This window comes from Penicillium bovifimosum (genome assembly GCF_028826915.1).
Source record: "Penicillium bovifimosum strain IBT 22155 chromosome Unknown utg000006l_segment0_segment0, whole genome shotgun sequence".
In the NCBI taxonomy this organism is placed as follows: Eukaryota; Fungi; Ascomycota; class Eurotiomycetes; order Eurotiales; family Aspergillaceae; genus Penicillium; species Penicillium bovifimosum.
In genome coordinates this window covers 1,488,233-1,502,762 of record NW_026622715.1, presented here as the reverse complement: position 1 = coordinate 1,502,762, position 14,530 = coordinate 1,488,233, and the positions used below count along the sequence as shown (strand labels likewise).

Here is a 14,530-nt window from a genome sequence, read left to right as displayed (position 1 = left end):
ACAATAGATGATTTTCTGGATGGTCCCGGTTTCCACATATGGGCGGCTACAACTATTGGATATCAGACTATCTACGTGCTGCACAAATGGTAGATTGGGGCACTCACGAGTCAACGTCTTCCTGGCAGCTTCCAATCGGGCATTTGCCGTTGATAGGTGCTTCATTCGGCAAGTATATTATGTCGTATTCCCGCGAACACTGCTTTTGTAGGTCCTTCATGAAGAGGAGCTTCTCGTCAAATGACATAGGCTCTGTGGACGACATGATTGCCGCTAGGCGGCCGATTTCGGGCATAATAAGAGCAAGGGCACGTGTGCAAGCATTCTTTTCTGGGTCATTGGGTGATTTCTGCCCTCTTGACAAAACCGTCCAGTCTCTCCTGTCGCGAACCCATTGGGTCCGGTAGTTTGTAAGAGCTGAAAGGCGGAGGCGAATATGGGTATTCCTGTATTGTAATCTCTCGTAATTTCCCTGTCTTTGTGACCTATTGCATCTGCCAAGCCAATGTGGCTTTTTATTTCGGCAAGTTCATCGCTCTCCAGGACAGATTCTTCGATCCCAGCGGGCAGATGACTAGGCAAACCGGTTTCACGGTATTGCTCATGGCCTTGCCAGTATTCGATATGGCGATCGTCTCCCTTCTCATCAAGAACACAGTCGACAGTATTAATGGACGAGCAATGGGCAAGATAGCTCGTTGGGTAGGTTTTCCCATCTTTATGACCGTATAACTGTGAAACTAATGCTGAGCCGTATCGCCCTATGAAGAGTAAGTTTATGTCCCAAGAAGTGTAGGATATCAGAAGGGCCTTACCATCAACTTTTTTTCCAAGTGCTCGGCGGATATCATGTATTGTGGGATCTTCCCAATACCCTGCTTTCCTGAAGAGCTGGCGAAGGAAATAATAGAACCTTTCTGTCGTCAACGCCAGATCCTGAGCACCTTCCGCAGTCACGTTCCTGAATACAGGCTTTTCCTTCGCGTCATCCTTCCAGCGCAGGGGAATTTCATTCTTCCCTTCGGGGAACTGCTGTTGGGCCAAGTTTTCTATAGTGTTTATTCCGTAATTGCGCCTTGGTCGATGGCAATGACGGCAAGAAGCAGTCCCGATGCAAATTGAGGCCTGCTGTCATCACGGATGCCTATGCCAAAGCTGTCGAGCGAGTTAGTGTTTGCGAAAAGAAAAGGATGAATTGGCACATTTTAGGAACGAGGTAATTGACTTACACGGTGTACTCCGGGTTCCTATTTTTTTTGAGCCACTGTTCATTGACTCGCCACCCGATCTTCCATGGCTCGTCAGAAGAATCAGAACGAAATAAAACTAGGTCTATGTGCTGTTAGGTGTCAGTAGCCTGAAAGAACATGTGCATGGGTTGATGTACCTTATAACGAAGACCTCTCTGGTGTCGATGTTTATTTATGGGAATGAATGCCCCAACCCTTGCACCAGTGAAAAGATAAAGCTGTAGGGCGAACAAAAGGAAAATTTTCATTGTTCCGTGGATGAAGACAGGATCATCGACCGTCCAGAGTGAAGATACGGCATGGAGGTAGTCTGTCTTGGTGAAATTGAATTTGCCTTTTTCCATGTTCACGATGACTTTCTCTTTGGTCAGAGTTGCTTTGATCCACTGCGATATGGTCAGCTGCAAGCATCCAAAGCATTCGTAAAACGGACTATACTAACCCCGTAAGTCTCTACACGGTCCTCTAGAGGAACCATGTTTCCAGTAGCTGTCTCAAAGCCACCGAAAAATCTCTCGGCGCATGCCAAAGTCGTGACCGCCGTGGGTCTTCCTTCTGGGTCGAGACGCCCTTTGGTAGAATGCGCATACCACCGAATAAATTCTTTGATCAGAGTAATTTCGGGTGCCAGGCATCCCTCTTCCAGCTCATAGCCTTCAGATACTCTTCCACTTTCAATCAGAAACCTAAGAAGTCAACAAACACGGAAATTGGGAAAAGCGTTGCGAGGCCACTCACTCGATCCAGAGCTCAACGTACTGCCGGTGAAGGGCTCTGGACTCATCTGTCCGCTTATGCTTACCACATGTAGCATCATCCTCTCGGTGGGCTTCCGGTTGGAATCCAGTTTCTTTGCGTCTCACGCGGCGCCGTTCCCTTGCTAAATCGCAAGTCTGGAGCTTTATACCCATGATCCAGGGTTGGAAAGGAACGTTTATACACTGGGACGAATCATGAAGAGAATAAAAGAGGTAGTGAGCTGCAAGCCCTTGCGAAGTAATTGTGGTTGACTACCCATGGGGATTTCGCTGTATTTATAGCTCGGCTGGATGTTAAGTACGACATACAAGCCATCCCGGCCATAGCAGGGATTGGGCGAAAGGCACAAGCCATGTAATTTCACACGTCATCATCTTTCAGAGGGCATACGAGTGAATAACTTTCTGGGAGCAGGGGCTATCAACAGAAAAAGGATGGTCAATGTTAGGTGGATTTTTAGTTGCTGGCGCTAGCATCACAGAATAGATGGCTAATAAATGATCCACATGTCACGTGGTTAATTTGTTCTATCTCTGCCTTTATTTTCAGGTCGTAGAGTGGGCACTCAGGTCGTGCTCACTGAGCATACCCTGAGTGCTCACTGAGCAGACCCTGAGTGCTCACTGAGCAGACCGTGAGTGCTCACCGAGCATAACCTGAGTGCTCACTGAGCAGACCCTGAGTGCTCACCGAGCATACCTGAGTGCTCACTGAGCAGACCCTGAGTGCTCACCGAGCATAACCTGAGCATTATTTTGACATTACTAAGCATACCTTGAGTAGCACTGACTAATCACCCTGTGCTGTGAAATACTCAGTGAGCATGACCCTGAGCCCCCTCATAAAGCGGCGGCACCCCGATCGGGAAATGCGCATTCGCGGCCTAAAATCTGGTACATACAGGTACATATGTTGGTTACTACATTTGACTCTAGAAGGCTATGTTTCAGCCTTGGAATAAGGGCTCGAGCGGCCACAGGCCCACAGCAGAGCCGCACCCACACTCCCAACCTCCTTGTTACCACTTACCAGTCCCCTTTCATTTGCCGACACGACAAATATCCATCTTTTTCCTAGAGTATCATGCCAAAAACAACTCCGCAGTGTGATCATGTCTCTATCTGCTCTTCATCCTCCTCTCACTCGACTCTAGCAGGGTTCAAAAGACCAGGGCACCGTCAACGCCTCACCGCCACCAGAGCAGACAACCGAGTATTTCCAAGAGAAGACAAACTATTCCTCGAAGAAGGCACCAACACCTTTCCTGCCCCCCTGGTGTTACCAGGAGATGATCTCGCAGGGGACCCAGAGGATCCACAAACCTTCCAAGACTGGCTGAATGGCGAACACCGCAATCCAATAACACCAAAACGGAAGACCATCTACGTAGTTCAATCGCCTCAAATCAATAAGGAAGTAGACTTCATACAGACATGGACAACACCGACATGTCCAGACGCCGAACCTCATCACAAGCCCCCTAGAGCGAAAGATGTCCAAGACTACCTAAGTGCCTTCTACCACGGTCTCCCAGTGAGAACAATACCGCCATTGACGGTAGAATTTCTGCCATGGGAAGAAGCCAAACCAAATCCCGATTCCCGGAAGACAGACCTACAATACGTGGGCCTCAGAATCGACAATGAATGCATCCGGATTCGCGCACGCACTCTACCAAACGGGATATACAGGGGCCAAGTCAATCTAGACGATCTCCTCGACGCTGCTATCAGCCTTCTTCCAAAAGATGCCTATGCCCTCCTAATGCTCGTTGATTTCGACCTATACGAAGATGAGGACGACGAGTTCGTGTGCGGGCGTGCATACGGAGGTAGTCGGGTTGCAGTCGTGTCTAGTGCAAGATACAACCCAGTTCTGGATCGTATCCAGGGGGTCGAACGTCTCCATGCGTGGCCCGCGTCGCATTGCGAGAAGTACATGTCTGCTTGTTGCGCGGCTGAGCCAGCGAGCAAGAAGCAGAAAAGGATACCGGTCAATGGCCGGGGTTTGCAAAAGTCGGTGGTGCTGGATGGGCCTTTGAAGGAGGCTGTTTCGGTGTACCGCTCATTGCCCGAAGTAGGTATTTCAACTCCGTTGATGTCTGCTCTTTGGCTGGGAAGGGTTTGTCGGACTGCGAGTCATGAGCTGGGTCATTGCTTTGGTATTTCCCATTGTGTGTATTATGCATGTTCGATGCAGGGTACTGCGTCTATCTGTGAAGATGCGAGACAGCCGCCGTATCTGTGTCCGGTGGACTTGGCTAAGGTGCTCTCTGCCACTTCTACGACTGCTTCGGAGCGGTATCGGGCTCTTTTGGCTTTTTGTGAACGGTCGAGTCATGGTGATACCCATTTATTTGGACCGTTTGCTGCTTGGATCAGATGTAGACTGGATCTGGTTGGGGATTCGATTTAGTTTCCGCGATCAAGAGACTGGTAACCACGCCGAGCTCTGACAAATGGAGATATCTTTGGTGGCATTTGGATTTCGACACCCGTTTCTTCATAGATCTACTTGGTTTCGAAGGTACTGCCAACGACCGGAATGATACGATGCCAGCTCCGATCACAGGACATTTGTCTCCTCTCTAGTCACTGGAACGGTACGTTCCATGTGACCAATTCGTCCGAGGAGATAGAGGAGCTTGTATTGCATAGCTCCGATCTGAGACAAGTAAAAATAGTAACAGTTTCAGGGTAGATCACCCACGAACCTTAGATCGGACTCATCGGAGCGTTGTTACTATAAACTTCCGACTCGTTCGAACCTTGGCCATGAAACAAGCTAAGGAATATGGTTGTGCAGAATATGGAGAATCTGATACCTCGATGTGAGATCTTGATCTTTCCCGCGTTTCAGCATAATGGCGTTGTTGGAGGCCTTTTTGCTTGGTTGGTAGCGAAGGAAGGTCCGAAGGTGTGAGAACCTGAGGCTGTAGTCAGGCGAGGACTAGTCGTGTGCTGGGAGGTGTTGGTTTTCCTTCTCTTCTCTTTTCTTTTCCATTCTTCATTTCTCCAGTTGTGAAGATATCGAATTCGTTCCCGTAACAAAGGTTCATACAGCACGGTCAACTCCACATAACATACTGCAGGGGTTGCTCGGAAGCCACCAGATCACAGCCGAGGCGTTTCACTAGCACAAGTCCACAAGTGGATTTGTGATTAACAGTTCTCGGTCTCGGAAGAACCTTCTTTGTTCCAGATTATTCGATAGCTCCATATCCTGATTTTGAGATCCGCGTAAGAAAATAGTACTAGTGAAAGCTTCGGACGTTCAGGGAGCCCATTCTGTCAGACCGTAGACTCCATTCTCTGTACTCTGTCTTTGTGCACATTTGTCCCGAAGACTTTTCTCACTATTTCAATCTTGATCGGAACAATCTCCACTAATGTTTTCCGAGATAGCCGTGGCAGGTGAGTGAGCCACCGCACCAAACTTTGAAAAGCAGCCCGGCGAGCTGCAGAAAAAGACAAAATACCGCAGTCCCACTAGCATCGTGGACCTGTTTGAAATCAACCTGCAATTTCCAAGACGCAGGGGCTGGGTGGTTTTGCTAGGAAGAACGCCCTAGGCCCTAGGAATACTAGGGTATGCGCCTGCAGCGACGGTTAGGTAGCTCGTGGAGCTTGGTCGCGTGGAGTGAGACATCGAATCCACACTTGCCCGACTCCGGGCTCCATCTTCTGACTTGTACAGCTTGAGCTGGTGTTTCCATTTATATTTCCATGGATGTTTGGGATTGTCTCTGAACGGTTCGGCACGATGAAACCTCGATCACCTCAGGAACTCAAATGTGGTTAGAAGGTTCGAAGATTGAAGCCACCGGTTCCCGGGGTGGATCTTTAGGGGGGTTAGTCGGGCTTAGTCGTGTTTGAGGGCAGTTAGTTTGTGGGGCAGCCGGAAGAGCAGCTTAACCGAGCACGGTCGCGTTCAACAGCCCCCCTATCAACTTGGCTGGTTACTTGTTTGTCTAGTGACCCCTGGGCCCTGGCGATAGGAGTCTCCAGCAGGATAGACTGGCAATGTGCATAGTGTACGTACATGGCCGAGGACAAACCTCGTGGATTAGCCAGGTAGCAATTGGTCAAGTACAATAACGTTTGCATTTGATCAATTGACAGACAAAATCCAACGTTTGAACGTACTAATTTGTGATTTGTAGCGCACGCAGGGTGAATAGATCGGCGATGCCCATGCGTGAACTGCATGCATAATCTGCATAACCTCACGTTCCAAAATGGAATCGTGAGTCGTGAGGCGCATGCTAGTGCAGGCAACGTCCCTCGAGGGGTCTAGATTTCGCTATCCTTAATCCTTGTTCCTCAATCGCTAGTCGAGTCGGTCGGTCTCGCTTTCCGGGCATTAGTCTCACAACATTGTCGCATCAGCTTCTGTATTGTGTGAGTGATACCCGCATTATCGAATCACCTGTCCACTGCGGGTGAAAGGTAAATTCAATGACCCACCAAGCAGTGGCCGTAAGCCTTATGGGGAGTCCCATTGTTGTGTGCTGGAAAAGGACCTCGGGTCCCCGGGACCAAGTGAGTTCCGCCTCACAAAGAAGATCCAGGATCTTAGTTTGTGGCTGACAGGATGACCAGTCGTGGATGACAGGTAGACTGTAGGCCGTAGGGCATGAACACAACAAAATCAGACATGTCTATCGTTGCCTGATCAGGTCAGAAGCGTGATGTTCCTGAGCTAATTCCCCGGAACGGAACCCAGGCCGGTTGGCAACTGGCCAGTCGGAACATCGCAGACTCTCCCTGAGATGCAAGTTGAGGCACTGCTGGGAAGCTGTCAAGTTGACCTCGATAGTTGTTACTTGTTAAGCTAGCAAGTCAAGATTGAAGAAGAAACGATTGAGAAACATCCCACCAAAAGTGGCTTTACCGTTGGACCATGTTGGTGGGCCGCGTTGATCCCTTCCTTAACGCTTCTTCCATGAGCTCATGACTGGTGATCCACGACGATTATTTCCCCCTTAGTACTTGGCACTTCCCTTTTTTTGTCTTAATAAATCTTTTTTCTTTTGGTCTTGCTTGTTGTGCTTCCATCTTGATATCGATCCGGCGAGGGTATGGGTGAATCACCAGTCCTTCCAAATGGGTTACCTGAAACTCCCTCATAGTCATGGAGCAGTTGACCTACAGATTGGGATAGTCTGTCGAGATTAGTCTTTGCCAAACGGTACTCCGTACATCGTCCGCTACTCCGTATCCAAGAATAAACCCACAGGAGCAACAGGGGTGGCCCACAAGGAGAGAATTCCATCTTTTCACTGGCAGGCCGCAGAAGTAGACCCACCTGTGGAAGATCCAAGACCCCATTTTTGATATCCCTGAAGCCCAGAGACCTGAAGCCTAAGGGGAGGATAGCCCCAAATGTGGAAATGTGGATTGGAGACCGGGGTAGAGCCAATGTAAGTCTATTCCGATGCGTTAGGGTGACTCGCTGGCCGGACGCTTTCCGGCTCAAAGTTGATCAGGGGTATATAAACAAAGAGGGCGATCACCTCTCGCTGGATATTCATTCTGTCAACTGTCTTTTTTTCCCGTTCACCGTTTTCCTACAGTCTATCGTTAATCCTTTGGCGGCTATTGCCTGCCTGTCCGGTCTTTCGCTTCTCATCCAGAAGCATTCCATACTTCCAACAGTCTGACCAATACATTCGTTATTAATACACACACTCGAGATGCGTCCTTCTCTTGTTCTGCTCGCCGGTCTGGCGAGCTCGGCTCTTGCCTACCCGGCTGATATGACCGCTGTCGAGCCCCGTACTCTGGGTCTCCTCCGTGAAATTCTCGGCGATCTTACCGTCGATGTGTCTGCTATTCTCGGCGCTGTCCTCGGTCACAGCCACAGCCACGGCCACTCGCTTTCGCTTCTTGCTGGTCTGAGCGCTGAGGGTGCTGCCGCTCTCCAGGGTGGTGCTCTCGGCTGCAAGGCCGGTCTCATTCACTACAAGGCCAAGGCCGCTCTCAAGGCTTGGTTGCTCGTCCATGCTGACCTCGACATCTCCCTCAAGAAGACTCTGATCTCTTGGTGCGAAGGCAACGACGAGCTCGTTCTGTCCGCTGACATCCTCGCTGCTCTGTCTGTGTACGTTCCCGGATGTGCTGAGATCGCCGCCCAGGGTCAGCTTTACGTGACCGTTGACGGTATCTTCGACGCTGCCAAGCTCGAGTCTGCTCTTGTCCTGAGCATTGGTGCTCAGTCTTCTCTTGCCGCTTGGATCGAGGCCAAGACTGGTCTGGATCTTGACGTCAAGGTGGCTTTGGATGTCTGCGCCGCTGGCGGTGTTATCAGCAGTCTGTCCTCTCACATTAAGGCTGCTCTTCACGCTTGGATGATCAGTGATGAGTGTGACCTCAGCGCTGACCTCAAGGTCTCGGTTCTTGCTTGGATCAGCGGCCACGCCGGTGGTGATCTTGTGGAGATCGGTGCCCATGCTGAGACTGCTCTCTCTACCATCTCCGTCGGTGCTTCCGTCGGCGTGCACGTCGAGGAGTCCGGTCACCTCTCTGTTGGCGGACAGGCCTCTCTTGCTGCCTTCCTCGGCGCTGGGCTCTCTGTTGATCTCGATGCTGACGTCAAGCTTGCTCTCGAGTCTTGCGCTAAGGGCCAGCTCGCTGCCGCCGTGGACCTTGATCTCCGCACCAAGCTGGCCATCTGGCTTGCAGGTGAGGACTGCTCCCTGGGCGTTGAGCTCAAGGCCGTTGTTCTCCTCTGGCTGTCCCTGGGTGTTGAGGCCGATGTTTCCGTTTCTCTCGACTTGGTTGGTGGCCTCCTCGGCCACGTCACTGATCTCCTGACCGAGACTCTTCTTTCTGGCCTCAGTGTTGACCTTCGTGGTGCCCTTTCCCTTCTCGCAGGAGGTGGTAGCCTCACTGGCCTGACCTTCGATGCTCGTGCTGAGCTTGCTGCCTTCCTCGGTGGCTGCACTTCCATTGACATTGACATCAGCATCCAGATCATCATCCTCGAATGGTTCACCGGCTGCAGCATCCCCGGTGCTCCCTCCGGCCCTGGCTCCTCTACATCTACCGTCCCCAGCCTGCCCGGTACCACTGTGCCCTCCGGCCCCGGAGCGACCAGCACCCCTTGCGACACCGAGACCTCCGAGATCGTCGGTTCCACCGTCATCCCCGGCTCCGGCTCCTCAACTGCCACCGTCCCCGTCATTCCCACTCCCACCGGTGTCTCTCCCGTCCACACTCCCTCTCCCAGCGGCCCTGCTGCCACCAGCACCCCCTGCGATACCGAGACCTCTGAGATTGTCAGCTCCACTGTCATCCCCGGTGTTCCCACTGGCTCTGGCTCCACCGTCATTGTCCCCGTCGTTCCCACCACCACTCCCAGCGGCCCTGCTGCCACCAGCACCCCCTGCGATACCGAGACCTCTGAGATTGTCAGCTCCACTGTCATCCCCGGTGTTCCCACTGGCTCCGGCTCCACCGTCACTGTCCCCGTCGTTCCCACCCCCACCGGTGTCTCTCCCGTCGACACCACCGCCCCCAGCGGTCCCGCTGCCTCCAGCACCCCCTGTGACACTGAGACTTCTGAGATCATCCGTTCCACCGTGATCCCGGGTGGCCCCAACGGCTCCGGCTCCAGCACCGCTACCGCCGTTGTCCCCGCCGTTCCCACCGGCACCGGCGTTGCCCCCGTTGACACCCCCGCTCCCACCGGCCCTGCTGCCACCAGCACCCCCTGCGACACCGAGACCTCCGAGATCGTCCGCTCTACCGTGATCCCCGGTGTCCCCAACGGCTCCGGCTCTAGCACCGCCACCGCCGTTGTCCCCGTCGTTCCCACCGGTACCGGCGTTGTCCCCGTCCCCACTTCCGCTCCCACCGGTCCTGCTGCCACCAGCATCCCCTGCGACACCGAGACCTCTGATGTCATCCGCTCCACCGTGATCCCGGGCGTGCCTACTCCCTCGGGCGTCGCTCCCACCGGTGTCCCTGCTCCTTCGGGCCCGGCTACGACCAGCGCACCAACCATGCCTGCCGGTGGCTCAGACTCTGAGGATGTCACCGTGACCAAGACTGTGACTGCGACCGTTTGTGACTGCGAGTAAAGTGATTAAATTGTGTCGTCTGGGTATATATAACATGTAGTCCGATGTGATTTGCTTCGTTGATGGGCTCAGTATAGATATCTCTGTTGACTTCTGTATCTTTCTGTGTGTTGATTTTTATATAATCTTATTCTTTCTCATGACCAGATGAATTTGAGTCTTGGGTTTAATGTGGGCGGTTCGTTGTCTCGCGATTCAAGATACCCTGTTGTGAATATCTGTCGGCTCACTCGGCTGTCTCTGCTTCCTGTCTGTAGGCATTTGATATAGTAGTAATGGGACTGCCTGTGCAGATTTTGAGTGTAGTCGCTTCTCGTGCGAGGATATTGTTAGTGACCGGCAGGTGTAGTCTTGGGCTTGAGGCTCAGAACAACTTCCTATCGAGGGGGATTGGAATTTAGTCACTGGTGGCCGCTACCGTCGACTGTACACTTGTATAGTTTAGCGGCCTGCAGCTCTTCGAAGTGCGGCCTCTTGGCTTTCTGTCTTGGCTTCCCCTGGCTTGGGCTTATTGTCCTTTTTCGAGAGCACCTCAGAATGTTCATGGTTACTCGCCTCTTAATCAACCACACATCGTACTATGCAAGAAGGCCAATTGCATCTCGAGATAGGGAGTCAATCCCTCGATGTCAACAATGATCTCCCTGGGCCTTATCAGATCCCCGAAGATCATCCGCTGCTCGGGCCCGGGTCCATCGAGGCTGAACCCACACCGGTCGAGTTTCGGCGTGGGCTTGCCATTATCTTGTGCACGATCTCTGTGTTGTTCATGAACTGTGCACTCAATAATTTGGTCACGCTCAACATTCCGCTGTTGTCATTGGAGTTTGAATTGAGCCCTGGCGTTGAATTATGGTAAGACAGCTCTCAGAGCTGATGATCTGAGTTCATCTTTGACTACACGAGATAAGCTAATTCGAAATATGCCAGGCCAATGACAATGTACTATCTTGCACAAGGCTGCACATTCCTCCTGGCGGGGTCTTTAGCAGACGTCCTAGGCAGTAGAAAGATTTTCCTGGCGGGGTGCTTCCTACAGATCGTCTGTCATCTGGGCAGTGGGCTTGCTCAAACAGGAGCGCAGCTTCTTGTCCTTAGAACACTGTCCGGCGTGGCGTACCCTATGTGTTTTATCTCTGCAATGAGCATTCACAGGAATCATATTCCCACTGGAAACTTGAGCAAGCTAGCATCCTCCTGTACGAGCGGAAGTCATTACATCGGCTCTCTGATTGGCATAACCCTCAGCGGAGTACTCTCAGAAACGATCGGCTGGAGATGGGGTTTTCTTGGTGCTGCTCTCATGAGCCTATTCGCTTTCTTTCTATCAATCTGGATTATTCCCCAACAATCCGAGGAAACTAAACGCGTCACATGGACAGAAATGGCCGAAGACATCGATTGGGCGGGAACACTGCTCGCCAGCTCACTAATGGCCCTCCTCTTCTCAGCATTGGCGTACGTATATCGATCTTGAACTCGAAGCCGGAAACCCCAACTCTCGCAAACACTGACAGAACTGCCAGCGTCATCACAAACAACGTCGCATATATCGGCCGATCAGGCCTTTTCATCCCCCTCTCCCTCGGCTGGATAATCCTAGTCGCCTTCCTCTTCTGGCAAGACTGCTGGGAACGCGACAGCACACAGGGTATCCAGAATTCCCTCTGGACAAACAACCACTTCATCTCCATCTGTCTCGTTATATTCTTCATCTACGCATCCTCTCACTCAACATCCCAACTCACAGTCCTCGTCTTCCAGCGAGCACAGAGTCTCTCAGTCCTCCAATCCTCATGGCGATACCTACCGATACCGATCATAGGAGCATTGAGCAGTTTCCTCACGCCTCGTCTCCTGTATCGTGTACCAGCCAACGATATCCTCGCCACCGCAGTTCTCCTTTCCGCTCTTTCTCCGTTCTTGATGGCTATCATAGATGCGAACTCGCCGTATCTCAAATCGGCAGTATTCGCCGTCTCATTGAATCCAATCGCATCAAATGCCATCATCCCACTTGCCAGCATGATGGTCGCCAACACATTCCCGTTGGAGACACAGGGTCTTGCAATGGGAGTCCTCTGCACTGTGGCTATGATTGGTGCTTCAGTTGGGCTGGCTTTGACTGCGCTGGTTTCAAATGATATGGCTACACATCTGCAACATAGTCCTGCGGGACATAGTGCACCGGAGATATGGATAAGTGGGTATCGAAGTGCATTCTGGTTCTTGTTCTCTCTGAGCTTGGTGGCGTTGCTTGTTACTCTTAGTTGCTTGCGGAAATTGGGGTATTTGGGGCGTGGGTTGGAGATACAGCATTTATAGATATGTTCCAACTATGTTCATTTCCGTGATCTCATTATTCGGAGATCTCATACCTAATCTTGGAGGCAGGACTCACTCGTTCGTGGCACCGCAAACGAGCTTCCTAGGACACATGGATGTAACCACACCGGCGAATATTCGCACATGCGACAACACAACCTATATCACCAACCTTGGAAGTGGCCTGTAGTATGCCCAAACACTTTGGCCTAGGTTCCACATGGAGGCTCTTCCCGCTCTTCGAACTGTAACCTAAGTGTGTGGACGAGAATCCAACAATCTCACAGACCATGTCAATGATGGATCGACTAAAATGCTAGGACCAGAATAAACAACCAAAATGCATGACGCAGTCATGAACATGCGTAAAAAAGGAGAAAACAGATGCAACGCGAACGCCACTCTCATATCCATACACCTATTACCACCTATAAAAGCACAGTGAACATGATTAGACAGTCGACAACTCTCTCAAAACCCTCCCGACATCCCGACGAGCTTGATTTAACTCCTCATCAACAACTCCATCGGCATGTCGCGCCTTAACCTCGTAATGCAGCTCGACAAGCTCCTTCGCGCGACGAAGATCTGCCTTGTCCTCAGCGGAGCTCTTATCTACCAACTGGCCACCAGACTCGGCGGATTCCGGGCCTACAATGGTCTTGTGCACATTGACTAGAGCCATGGCTTCATTGTAACCCTAGACCGGCATGTCAGCACAGTCACATTGGATGGTGGGATACTGGTCCTTGTTCAAGATGGGGCGTGGACGCGGTTGCCGTGGGGAAGCTCTTATTAGAAGCAGTGGTGATCGGAGTACTTACGCAGACGCGGAGAGAATTTATATCGGAGAGAATTTCGGCGACTTGCATGTTTGTGGTTGGTAGGATGCTAGTTTGGAGTTGGGGAACATGAAGAGGTTCCGAATGGCTGCCAGATCTCAATGTCTTGGCAGAGAGGCACGAGGTACAAGGTACACCAGCTGGATTCCGTAGTTATCTTCCAACACCTGTATGACTACAAGATAGGTATTAGATAAATGTCTAGATATGTATTTTTGGGGCACTCTAAATCACGTCCCATATATACTCGTGGGAACTCATCTAAATCAGGATATACAGCCTCTAATCAGAGATCTAAGTCTCCTTAAACTCATAAGCATAAGGTCCCTCACGATCCTGCACCTCAACCTCAATACGACCCTCCTCAATCTCCTTCCCATCAACCTCAATCGAAGCCCTCATGATATCACCAGCCTTAACCTGTCCAACACCCTTAGGTGTACCAGTAAGAACAATATCACCCTTCTCGAGTGTCATCACGCGCGAGATATGCGCCAGTTGCTGGGGAATGCGGTATAGCATGAGACTCGTCGAGTCAGCCTGGCGCTCCGTCTCTCCAACGCGAAGGCGCAGGAATGCCTCGTGGGGGTTAGGGATGCGCGACTTGGCGATTTCCTCTGAGATGGGGCAGAAGGTGTCGAATCCCTTAGCGATGGACCAAGGGAGACCCTTCTTCTTTGCCTCGTCTTGAACGTTGCGGGCGGTCATATCGATGGCGAGGATGTAGCCTATTTCCCAGCGCGACATTGCTTGGTTAGCAAAATTGTTGATTCAAGCGCATGTTTTGTTGAGTTTGCGCGCCGCTGTGGTTGCACCACTGCTATACTGCCACCATTCAGATCTGGACTGCATGGTTTACTCACTGTGGATCGCGTCGAATGCGGTCTTTTCATCGTTCGGGTCAAGATCGCGCAGGGTCTTGCCGATCACCAGACCCAATTCGACTTCATAGTGCAGGCTGACGCCTTTGGGACGTAGGACGGGTCCGGACTTTGGAAGGAGGATGGATGATGTGGGCTTGAGGAAGAAGAAAGGCTGCTTGGGGGTTGCACTGTTTAGCTCGGAAATGTGATCGCTGTGTCAATTCGGGCTATTAGCAATTGTGATCGAAGGGATCATAGGTGCCGCTGCCGGAGCTGTCGAGGAAACGGGAGCGGGGAGGAGATGTGAGAGAGATGTTAGACTCACGCATAGTTACGACCGATACACATAATCTTGCGACAATTGGCACGGACGGAAGCCATGTTGATCGATATTTTAATGCTATGCGA

At 51.5% G+C, this 14,530-nt stretch overlaps 6 protein-coding genes across 6 annotated transcripts; 3 read left to right on the top strand and 3 right to left on the bottom strand.

Annotated features, from left to right (window-relative positions):
• Positions 1-103: 103 nt before the first annotated feature.
• On the bottom strand, positions 104-1,375 carry N7515_008220 (uncharacterized protein; the record flags this gene model as incomplete). Its single annotated transcript, XM_056668964.1, is given in 5 exon segments — positions 104-380; positions 392-761; positions 816-1,029; positions 1,095-1,155; positions 1,368-1,375. The coding sequence occupies 5 exon segments, from the start codon at positions 1,373-1,375 to the stop codon at positions 104-106; spliced, it is 930 nt and encodes a 309-aa protein (XP_056518794.1).
• Positions 1,376-2,827: 1,452 nt separating this feature from the next.
• N7515_008219 (uncharacterized protein) lies at positions 2,828-4,424 on the top strand (the record flags this gene model as incomplete). Its single annotated transcript, XM_056668963.1, has 2 exons — positions 2,828-2,912; positions 3,087-4,424. The coding sequence occupies exon 2, from the start codon at positions 3,093-3,095 to the stop codon at positions 4,422-4,424; it is 1,332 nt and encodes a 443-aa protein (XP_056518793.1). The 5' UTR covers positions 2,828-2,912; positions 3,087-3,092.
• Positions 4,425-7,704: 3,280 nt separating this feature from the next.
• On the top strand, positions 7,705-10,092 carry N7515_008218 (putative cell wall protein; the record flags this gene model as incomplete). Its single annotated transcript, XM_056668962.1, has 1 exon — positions 7,705-10,092. The coding sequence occupies one exon, from the start codon at positions 7,705-7,707 to the stop codon at positions 10,090-10,092; it is 2,388 nt and encodes a 795-aa protein (XP_056518792.1).
• Positions 10,093-10,672: 580 nt separating this feature from the next.
• On the top strand, positions 10,673-12,417 carry N7515_008217 (putative MFS transporter; the record flags this gene model as incomplete). The annotated part of the gene is made up of 3 exons (XM_056668961.1): positions 10,673-10,947; positions 11,023-11,550; positions 11,619-12,417. The coding sequence occupies 3 exons, from the start codon at positions 10,673-10,675 to the stop codon at positions 12,415-12,417; spliced, it is 1,602 nt and encodes a 533-aa protein (XP_056518791.1).
• A 451-nt stretch (positions 12,418-12,868) lies between these two features.
• On the bottom strand, positions 12,869-13,289 carry N7515_008216 (uncharacterized protein; the record flags this gene model as incomplete). The annotated part of the gene is made up of 2 exons (XM_056668960.1): positions 12,869-13,117; positions 13,242-13,289. 2 exons carry the CDS (start codon positions 13,287-13,289, stop codon positions 12,869-12,871), a joined length of 297 nt encoding a protein of 98 aa, XP_056518790.1.
• A 264-nt stretch (positions 13,290-13,553) lies between these two features.
• N7515_008215 (fumarylacetoacetate hydrolase family protein) lies at positions 13,554-14,503 on the bottom strand (the record flags this gene model as incomplete). Its single annotated transcript, XM_056668959.1, has 3 exons — positions 13,554-14,008; positions 14,123-14,334; positions 14,448-14,503. The coding sequence occupies 3 exons, from the start codon at positions 14,501-14,503 to the stop codon at positions 13,554-13,556; spliced, it is 723 nt and encodes a 240-aa protein (XP_056518789.1).
• Between the last annotated feature and the right edge of the window lie 27 nt (positions 14,504-14,530).